We start from the raw sequence: 11,186 nt of genomic DNA, 5'->3' as shown, positions 1-11,186 counted from the left end.
GGACAGAATCTGGAGTATAAGCCTTTGCAGAATACCGATATGTCAGATATACTTGAGAAGTTGCCTATTCTTCAAGATGGAGCACATCCTTGGATCTCGAAGTTGGAAGAAATTACGGTAGGAACACAAACTGCTATAGGAGATATTAAGAGACTTTTTGCTAATCTCCTGGGGATTCCAGGTATGGAAGAAATTTTTCAGAGAGCTGGACTTAATCGATATGTGGGGACTGCTGTAAATGATCCTGAGTTGTTCGCTGCAAGTAGGAATCGACTGTGGAGAGCACTGAAAGACACGTTTCCAACAAATGTGCATCCTGACAATATTTTGATTGATCCATTGGGAAAAGAAGAGAATCCGAGAGCCTATGTGTCGAGAGCTCATCAGGTGTGGAGAAATATTACAGGAAATGATCCAGAGGCGAGTCAAATGGAGCGGTCAATTTTGCGAGCTAAACTACAGATGGGGCTGCCCCCACCAGTAAGGAGCAAACTGGCAGAGGTGGTTGGACTTGGAAGCATGGCAATAGGAGTCTATACAGATCATATAGCCCATCAAGTGGATCTATATAGGAAAAAGGAACGTGATCAGAAAGAACAGGACCAAGTAACTCTCAGAAAACTCAATCAAATACAACTGGTGGAAAATAAGAAGAAGGAGAAGAAACAGGCTTTGGTTATGCAGGATCAGTGTTTACCAAAGCAACAATCACCACCACAGCTTCAGTCAAACCAGGAACAACCGCAATTGCCCCAACCACCACTAGTGGTTCCAGTTGTTTCATATCCACAGCCAGTTCATGGACAGATGCAGAATTGGAGAGGAAGAGGACGAGGAAGCTCAAGAAGAGGAGGATTTAATCCATACTTTCAGCAGTCTCCAGAAGTGTGTTACAATTGTGGACAGGTTGGTCACTTTGCCCGTGAGTGCAATAGCTCCGGAGGAAATTTCAGAGGAGGATTCAGGGGCCAGTCAAGGTAACTTGGAGGACTGGTGAACCCTCACAGGGGCCTGGATTCTAGAGGTGCCCAGAAAATCCGAAAGGGGGGTGTCAGCTGATAGCATCAGGGCCGGAAAGAGATCCAACAATTGAGGTGAAAGTAAATAACCGACCATTGGAAGTGATGGCGGATAGCGGAGCTGCTTTCACCTGTGTTCGGCCTGAAGATGCTACACATCTTCCTATGTCCAATCAACTGATTCGGACAAGCGGGTTTGAGGGAGTGAAGCAGCTGATTCCTCTCACGGAACCAATTGAGCTCTGCTATAAAAATCAGAAAACTATAATACCCATATTGGTATCAGAACATACACCTATTGCTCTATTGGGAAGAGATGTTTTGTGTAGATTGAACTGCACAATAAAATGTACACCAGATGGCTGTCTGATAGAAGTGCCAAAAGAAATGGTCCACCAACTATTGATGACAACAGAGATGGAGTCCTCTGCAGTATTTTGGATTGGAAATCTCAGTGCAGATTTTTTGGAGCCGGCTAAGATATGGGAGAAATTTATTGTGGCAAACATGCCAGATGCGAAACTTCCGGAATATCCATTTCATTGTACGCTCAAGTATTTCAAGAATGCTGCCCAATCAAACCCAGAGGAATGGTTGGCTCATCAACCAAAGGGAATTCAACTAAGCTCATGTTGCATAATTTTGGGACCACAAGGAGCAGCTATGAAGGTAAACACTGATGATTATCTGGAGAAAGAATTCTAAATTGAGAAGAGTGTGCCACATGTGACCTTGTTGGTTTCTGAAGACTATGAGCAGAAACACATAGGGGAAATGAAGCTGTTTTTGTACCGATGAAAGAGAATTTGGCAATTTAGAGGAGTACAGATCAGTGATTCGTCAAAATCATGATTTCAGCTAAAGGACAAGGACAGCCACAAGCTGTACGGATGACACATGAATCTATTTGTAGTGCCAAGATGGATTCAGATTCTATGAAAGAGGAGATGTTGCGACAAGTTCCAGAATGTTTGTGGTCTCAACACAGTACCGATATTGGACTTGTGAAGTCAGCCCAACCAGTGAAAGTTGAACTTCGACCAGGAGCTAGACCTCCTTGGAAGTATCAGTATCCATTGAAGGATGAAGCAATTCAAGGAATCGAACCACAAATTGAAGGACTTTTGAAAGCAGGTGTTTTGAAGATAACAACAAATCCTCAAAGTAACACGCCTTTGTTGCCTGTGAAGAAACTTGATGAGACTTATCGTATGGTTCATGATTTGAGAGCAGTAAATGAAGTGGTAACTGATTTTCCAGCAGAAGTTCCAGATCCACATACTTTGTTAGCCCAAATTCCTCCTGATGCAACACATTTCACGGTGTTAGATTTGTGTGGTGCATTTTTTAGTGTTCCCCGTAGTGTAGAGAGTCGGGGTTTATTTGGATTCACATATAAAGGACAGTTCTATGAGTATGAGAGATTGCCACAAGGGTTTAAACATAGTCCTCATATTTTTAACAAAGTATTGAAAGACGATTTGGTAGGGATGGATCAGATATTGCAGAGTACTGTGATTCAATATGTCGACGATATTATGATCTGTTCACAAGATAAAGAAACATGTCACAAAGACTCAATTAAATTGCTACAGATATTGGCAGATATGTGTATATATATATATATATATATATATATATAGGCCTCACAAAAGAAGTTGCAATATTGCCAGGAGATGGTTGTATATTTGGGTCAGACAATAACGCATGGACACAGAAGCATTTCTGATTGTCAATTGGAGGCTATTCGTAAGGCTCCAAAGCCTAGAACTGTCAGAGAGATGTTGACGTTTCTCGGTATTGCTGGTTATTCTTCAGCATGGGTTGAGGATTATTCTAGTTTAACGGGACCTTTGAGAGCTATGGTTAAGGATACTGGGAACGCTCAACTTCACAGCAATCTTTCCTGGACACAGGAAGGCCTTGTGGCATTTGAAACAATCAAACAGAAGTTACAGGAGGCACCAGCGCTCACACTACCAGACTACTCTAAGAATTTCTTGTTATATGTGTCTTCTTCCACTGGAGGTAAATATGCATGTGCAGTCCTTTGTCAGCCGACGGGTACAGGGTCGAATCCTCAACCTATTTCCTATTATTCGACTGCATAGTAGAACTAGGGCTACCACTGTGCTACAGAGCAATGGTGGGAGTTTATTTTATGTATGACAAAGCATCATCCATTACAAGGGGTTACCCAGTAACAATTCTTACCCATCATAGTCTCAGGAATCTGCTGAACTATGGAAAATACACATTGACTATGCCAAGGCTTAGAGACCACCATAGGCTCTTAGAGCAGAAGGATGTCACCCTGGTAAGGTGTGATACGGTAAATCCAGGCGAGAATTTGCCATCGTCAGAGGATGGTGAGCCACATGATTGTGTTCAAGAGGCAGAGAAGAGGCTTAGATCAGACTTGCAAGCCCTTCCATTACGTGAGGCAGACCTGGAGTATTGGACTGATGGGTCTTGTTATCGTGTGGGAGATAAATTGTGTGCTGGCTATGCAGTAGTAAAAGCTCAAGAAACTGGATTTGTTGTTGAAAAAGCTGAAGTAATACCACAGCCTGCGTCTGCACAGCTTGCAGAACTTGTGGGGCTAACAGAAGCATGTTTGTTAGCAGATGGACAGCGAGTGACAATATATACTGATTCTGCATATGCACATAATGTATGTCATTTGTTTGGAGCAGTGTGGAAAGGTCGGGGGTTTAAGAAAACAGATGGTTCTCCGATACAACATCACGCACAAATAATAAAACTGTTGCATGCTATGATGAGGCCTAAAGAGATAGCGATAGCTAAGTGTGCAGCTCATAAAACAGATGTGTCAAGAGTGACACAAGGGAACAAAGCTGCTGATGAAGCTGCAAAAGCTGTCACAGGAGCTGACAAATTGGGCAAGGTTTTTCTGGTCACTCATGGGGTGGACATGGAAGACAAAATTACGCTTAAGGATGTGATTTTTATGCAGGAAGCTGCTTCTATGATTGATAAACAGTTATGACTAGACCGAGGTGCTGTTAAGGATTCTACGGGTCTTTGGAGAAATCACGAGGGACTGATAGTAGCACCTCTGGACCTGTTAGGTCTGATGATTCAGGAAGCACATGGGTTAGCTCATGTTGCCAGGGGGGAGGTTAGGAGAAAAATCACAAAGGAGTATGGTTTTTGGGCACCATATTTGCTTGAACAGATTGACTATGTCGTAGGCAGGTGTACAATCTGTCTGAAAAATAATGTCCGCAGGGGTGCGACTGTTCCTCCTGGTTACATTCCCACCCCAAGGGGTCCTATGCGTGAGTTAGTTGTTGACTTTGTCGATATGATAAAACCAGTTGAAGGGAAAAGATACATGCTAGTGGTTGTGGATAGATTTTCACGATGGCCGGAGGCCTGTCCAACCAAGCGGAAAGACGCTCAGTCGGTTGCCAAGTTTTTGTGTAGAGAGGTCATAAGCAGGTGGGGACTTCCAGATCGAATATCGTCAGATAATGGGAAAGAGTTTGTGGATAAAACAGTGAAATTGATTTTGCACAAATTGGGAATTAAACAACGTCTTGGAGCAGTTTATCATCCACAAAGTCAAGGGATTTGTGAAAAAATTAATGGGATTTGCAAATGAAACTATACGAGGGTTTAATCTTCTGTCAAATACTCAAAGAAGTCACAGACTGACATTGTTGAAACATGACATTAACTATATTTTAGCCAAACAAGGTGGTTTGTGTGTGGCTATGAATTTGACGGGGGACGGTTGTTATACTTTGATCCCCGATAGTTCTGATAATATCAGTGTTATAGATGCATTAAAGAGTATAAGGGATGCATTTGGTCAATCTGAGGGAGCTGGATGGTCAGCAAATACTTGGCTACAAAATCAGTTAGGACCTGTGGGAGCAGTGGTGGTTCAGATTTTGGTAGCAGCCTTTGTAGCGCTGTGTTTGATGTTTTGCTTTTGTACGGTGCTATTGACTTTTGCGAAAGCTATGATATTGAGATGGGTTGGCGTGGTAATGCCTGGGGAGAACGCTCAGATGCCTACTATGGCTGATTTAGATGGAGATGATGAAGTGGAACCGGATGAAGTAATGATGGAAAGATATCCATTTTAATGTTACTTTGTATTTCCATACATTGAGGTTTTAATTTTCATGTGTTATTTGCAACAAGATACTGGTTGGTGTTTTCTTTTCTTCCAGAGTATATGGTGATGTACAGATGGGGATTCAAATACTCAAACAAGGACAATATGAATGAACTCTGGACAAGGACGGTGTGGAAATGTCTGGATTGCATCAACACTACACTGGAAGTCGACACTGCTGAGGAGCTGCAGTGGAATACCTTCCTATGTTTGCTTTGATATAGATATGAATACATATGTGAATGAATAATATGTAATTAACTATCATATTCTTTTTGTGTTAACTGTGTAAAGACTTATACTTTAAGTTATGGGGTTAATATATGGGGACCTCAGGTTTTTTCTTTTTCTTGATGTTTAGGGATATAGGGTCTAGGCAGGGAAAGGTCCGTTGGAGGGTCCGATGGGTTGACTAGCCTGAATTCGGACATTGTTTTCATTTGTTTCATTTCCTGAGGTTTTCACATGTATTGGCTAAACCATATCTCTGCATTGACTGATAAAGATGTCTTTTATTAATTAAACTGGAGTACCATGCGTGTCCGCCTAAGGCAGAGGGGCCGTGAGAAAATTTTCCTGTCTAGATTGTCTTGGAGGGCATTTTGGAATGAAGGCTGCCGGACAGGTTTTTCGTTCTCACACTCCATAAAGTTGATATATTGTTAAAAATAATATTGGAAGAAGCATGTGTTGGAGAAATTGTTATCTCTTTTTGTTTTTCGAGACTCAATTAAGTCTCGCAGGGGGGAATATGTGGTGTATAACATATGTGCATTTGACTCTAGCAGCTGGACAGAGGGTCAGTGACCTCTTAAGGGGGGAGTAGTGATTGATGGTGATGTAGGGAGTGAACCCTTCTATGGAATTTGACCTCTGACCCCGTGTTATGTTACCTCAGAATAGTACTGAACCCTTCTATGGTGTCTAACAGATGTTTACACTTATCCTACAGCACTGTGCCCTTATATGGATCGGAGCCTTAGTTTGCACTCAAACCCTTATATGGTATTTAGCAGATACCTAAACATGTCCTATATAAGCTGTGTTTGATGTACAGAGAGACAGAGTGGTCATCGGGCTGGGTCACTCTCCAAGCTGCTGCAGAGCTTGTAATTGATGCTGAACTCCTTGATGTAATAAACTTTTATGATCAAGAACAGTGTCAAGTGGATTTCTTCTCAACACATCATCGCAGCATTATTGTTCGGACTCACACGTGCCAGCTGGTGGAGACAGTTGTTTGTGGCAGTGAGGCAGAGATCTGTTCAGTGAGCGGTGGTGTGTCCAGGTGTGCTGCATGAATGATTAGTCATTCACTTAAGTCATGTGTGGACCGCACCACAGGCTGTATGTTAGCAACTAACATTTCTGAGCCCCGTTTGTTTGGGTGAAGTCCGTCTGTCTTAAAAAGAGACATTCTTTCCCAGAAAATATTAAAGTTATCGACATAACACACACAGTGAGCCCTGCAGGCGGACTGGAGCCAGTCGTGGAGGCCAAGGAGTCTACTGAAGCGGCCAGCACCGCAACCAACTGTGGGAATGGGACCAGAGATAAAAACGGACTTTCCGCACTGCTTTAAAAAGTTAAAAAGACGGTTAAAATCTGATTTTGTCAGCTCAGACTGCTGAAGAGCTGTGTCATTTGTTCCCACATGGACTATCACTCTTCTGATGGAGGACGGGAGCGATGGCATTAGGTCCTGGAGTTTTTTTAAAATGTCAGCTGTGGTGGCACCGGGGAAGCAGTGAGTGGTAGCGTTAAAGAAACTGATGTTTCTGGTTATGGAGTCACCAATTATTAGCGTGGCTGGGGAGAAAAGGGGACGAGGAGATGCCAGTTGTGGGGTTCCAGAACAGGACTGAGCAGAATCTGCTTCAACACTGCATGCACACTGAGGATGGAGTGTGAGCTGCCGAGCGTTGTGTTGGAGTAGCAGTTACATACCTGAAAGGGCTGCCTGACAGTGCATGGTAGAGACAGAGCGTCTGAGCACAGCCTCCTTCAGGATCCTACGTTGGGAAGCGGAGGTTTTTGACCGGGATGACGGCCACCGATCAGGCCCGGCGGCAGACCAGCGGCCCAGCCGATCACCGTTTGCCGCCAGTGCAGGAGATGCAACAGTGTCGGCAGGCACTATCCGCCGAAAGAGATCCGTATCAGGGAGACTTGAAGCCGCAGGTGCATCCGCTGGATGGACCGGAGTGTCGTCAGACAGAGGCCGATGTGCGGAGGAGAGGCAGCCCCGTCCGAGCCTCTCTTGCAGCCACGGACCACCACTTCAGCCCAGGTTGACTGATGCTTCGGAGTCGAGCAGGAGGAAAGCCTTGGAAGGGTAGAGGAGTCCCATAGCACAGTGTACTGGATGTTAGCAGTTGCACAAAGAGAAACAAACTGTTTGGCTTGTACTGAAGCCACATCCGACAGGTAGCTAAGCCTTTGTCCCTTGGGCAGTTCAACACAGTGGCCAAACACAGACCTTAGTGATAAGGGATGAAAGATTGTCCTGTACCCTGACCCTGTGGCATGCTACCAAAGTGCAGCTGCTACTCGTTTCTCCGCATACACTGACAACCACAGAGTTTTTCTCTGTGACAGCACAGGCCGCAACTTCTCAACAAATTTCAGCTCTTCTGATGGGCAGGGAGGTCCCAGAAAGGAGCTATACTGCCAAACATACTTACTTACTGCAGTGCAAATATTAGCTTATTTGATAAAAGATGTCCTGAATATTGAGTAGTGCACAGGATGCTCAAAGTACACTTCACAGTGTACTTTGTTGAAGGGTTGTTTTTTTACATGATCTCTTTCCCAAAGGCTAATGCTAATGCTGATGTAACTAGAGTCTATCCATCAGCCATAACAAAACATACACAGCCTGTTACACCAGAGAGTGATGAAGATGCAGAGTATGACGCATAGAGCGAGAGAGAACGAAGATCGGTGTGAAAGAGAGAGACAGACAGGAGGGGGGGGGGATGAGGAGAGATATAAATCAGCTGTATGACAGAACTTAGCTGAGAAAGCTGTGTGTTCAGCAGCTCCTCCTCTCCTCCTCTCTCTCTGATGATGCAGACCCTGGAGGAAGCTGAACTCTGCTTTCCACAACTCCTCAACATTTCCTGCAAGAAGCACATTCGCCCTCAGGCTGAGGCAATGTTCATTTATGTTGTGCTGTCCTCCATCTCTCTGCTCACTGCGGCTCTCAACCTGCTGGTCATCATCTCCATCTCCCACTTCAGGCAGAGATAAATGTCTTAGCAGTGATTCTGTTTTGTTGTAGTGAGATCTGAGTATTACATGCTGATGGTTTGATGAGACTTTTGTTCAACAGTGCTTACAACAGCCATATTTATCATATAGATACACTGGAGTTTCAACTTTCATTACTGCTTTTATAAAACAACTTCTTCTATTGGTGATAATGCTGTTGGTGTTTGTAACATTCACAGTGATGATATTCTCCCCCCTTCAGGCAGCTCCACACCCCCACCAACCTCCTCCTCCTCTCTCTGGCTGTCTCAGACTTCCTCCAGGGCCTCCTTTTGATGCCGTTTCAAATCCTCTTAACAGAGCCCTGCTGGCTCCTGGGCGACCTGGTTTGTACTCTGTGTTATCTTATAAACTTCATCAACGTCTCTTCCTCAGCCGTTACCATGGTGCTCATATCAGTCGACCGTTACGTGGCTATCTGTTACCCTTTGCAGTACCACACCAAAATCACTACAAACAGAGTTCAAATCTGTGTTTACCTGTGTTGGGGTTTTGCTGTTTTCTACAATGTTTTCTTTTTATATGATAACCTGAAACAACCAGGCAAGTTTAATTCCTGCTATGGAGAATGTGTGATTAACATAATAGGAGCTGTTGACATTCTTTTCAGCTTCATCATTCCCATCTCTGCTATCATCATTCTGTATATGAGAGTGTTTGCAGTGGCTGTGTCTCAGGCTCGTGCCATGCGCTCCCATATTAGAACAGTCACACTGCAACGTTCAGCGACTGTAACAGCTAGGAAATCTGAGCTGAAAGCAGCCAGGAGTCTTGGTGTTGTTGTTGCCGTGTTTCTCATGTGTTACTGTCCATTTTACTGTGTGTATCTCTCAGGCAATGACCTCGTAATCGGTTCTTCATCTCAGCTTCTTATGGTTTCTATGTTACTTACTAACTCCTGTCTAAACCCTGTGCTCTACGCCTTTTTCTACCCCTGGTTTAGAAAATCTGTTAAACTCATTGTTACACTTGAGATACTGCAGCCTCACTCCTGTGAAGCCAACATACTGTAGAGAGAGACTGTGGAGTGACGAACACGAGACACATGAGCTTTTCTGTGAAGGAGGAAAAGTGTTTTTATGTGCTGTTGCTTCAGAATCACTGAAGTGAAGAGGACAAAGTCTGAACAAATACACAAATGCTGCTTTATTTTATCTTCTATCTATTAATGTGGTATTCATATATGCATTCATGTTATTTTGTCTGTTGTATCTTCATAACAATTCATGAACAGATAGTACACCAGCCACTGCTACAGGTCTTTGAATAATCAATCACAGTGATAATCAACACAATGAAAGGAAGCAAATTTATTTTCCAATATTCCAATGTCAGTAAAGTCAAACTCAGCTAGAAATGACTCTACGTTTGTGTCGTATTTTTGTGTAACAACACCTCTGCCTTTTATTGCAGACAGAGATTATCAGTAAACTGGGCTGCAGTTTCATATGAACACTTTTTTCAAGTTTAAGGACATTTTCAAAATGATGTGCGTAAACTCACAGTTCAAAACTCACAATTTTAGCATTAAAATAAACATTATTGTCCATATTTAAGAATCACAAATGTCTGAACTTGTTATTTTTAATATTTGTTATTAAAGTGAAATGATGTAAAAATAAATAAATAAATAAATAAATAAATAAATAAAGAGGGGTTTGTCGGTTATACTACATGGTAATGTCTGCATTATACCTATTACAATAAAAAAACAATCTAATAATTAAATTCCATTCAGAGTTTTTGATATTAGACACACAATGGTGATAAAACAATACTTTCAATGCATTGATACAACTGAATTAGATATGTTGTGTATTAAATCATGGTCTGTAAGAGGTTGGAGTAAACAAAACCACATTGAGACCGAAATGTAGATAAAACATGAGGTCATCTGACAGAGAAAGGAACATGTCGTGGAAAATAGGATATTTCCCGGTGCAGAAATGAATGAGTAAATGGATTACAACATCTTTTGGCTGATTTACTGATTTATTGAAAACAAAGAAGTACATAAAACAAAGAAACTGGGTCAGACATCTGGGACAGACATTAACGGTAACAACGCATTTTTAAAAAGCATCATTGGTTGCATACCAAGGCCAAGACCGGTCTTGAGTACTACATCACTAATGGAGAGGCCTTAGACTTCACAATTTCACAGATGCTAATGCAAACACAAAACCTGCCATGTCTTAGTGGATAGTATAATGTCAGAGAAGGTGACTTTAAGTACACAATGTTAGATATGTAATTATCAGCATTAATATAAGATATCGATTTTCTGCCACCAAAGAAAGTGCTTAATGAAATATCTGGGGCAGAGACAAATCAAGATGCCTTCAATCAGGGATTACTCTGCACAAAAAGTAAAGAAAGCAATTATGTCTCCTCCTGAAAAAAACAATAAATACACTTATTTATATACATACATTCACGTAAGCACCCAAGGAAATAATTCTGCAGTGAATTTTTTGAATTTGCGTCTTGGAGATTATTATTATTTGTATCTTGTAAACAGCAGTAACAAGATAATAATGACAATATGATTTTCATCTTTATATATAGACTTACCATGACCATGACAGTATTTGATCACCAAGCATTGTCCATGTAAACCCAGAGTCCACCTCTTCTCATCTGCCAGCTCGTCCGGATCCGGGATGTTGACACAGCAGGTCTAAATCTGTGGCTATTGGAGGACTGCAGTAAGCCTACCTGCCTGTCTACCTGCCCACACTCTT

General features: G+C 42.4%; 2 protein-coding genes across 2 annotated transcripts in view; one reads left to right on the top strand and one right to left on the bottom strand.

Annotated features, from left to right (window-relative positions):
* Positions 1-11,186, bottom strand: part of LOC123974779 — a 67,931-nt gene that overhangs the window by 40,251 nt on the left and 16,494 nt on the right. The gene's annotated exons all lie outside the window — the stretch shown is intronic.
* LOC123975644 (trace amine-associated receptor 13c-like) lies at positions 8,239-9,455 on the top strand. The gene is made up of 2 exons (XM_046057299.1): positions 8,239-8,411; positions 8,645-9,455. Exons 1-2 carry the CDS (start codon positions 8,239-8,241, stop codon positions 9,453-9,455), a joined length of 984 nt encoding a protein of 327 aa, XP_045913255.1.

Source organism: Micropterus dolomieu, linkage group LG08 (genome assembly GCF_021292245.1).
Source record: "Micropterus dolomieu isolate WLL.071019.BEF.003 ecotype Adirondacks linkage group LG08, ASM2129224v1, whole genome shotgun sequence".
NCBI lineage: Eukaryota > Metazoa > Chordata > Actinopteri > Centrarchiformes > Centrarchidae > Micropterus > Micropterus dolomieu.
The sequence above is the reverse complement of the archived record's forward strand: the minus strand, read 5'-3'. Positions and strand labels throughout refer to the sequence as shown.

Bases quoted from the DNA above. Each gene is read 5' to 3' on its own strand.
- LOC123975644 (XM_046057299.1), top strand. From the start codon at position 8,239: ATGCAGACCCTGGAGGAAGCTGAACTCTGCTTTCCACAACTCCTCAAC. The intron at 8,412-8,644 runs GCAGAGATAAAT...TCCCCCCTTCAG, and splicing joins ATCTCCATCTCCCACTTCAG to GCAGCTCCACACCCCCACCA.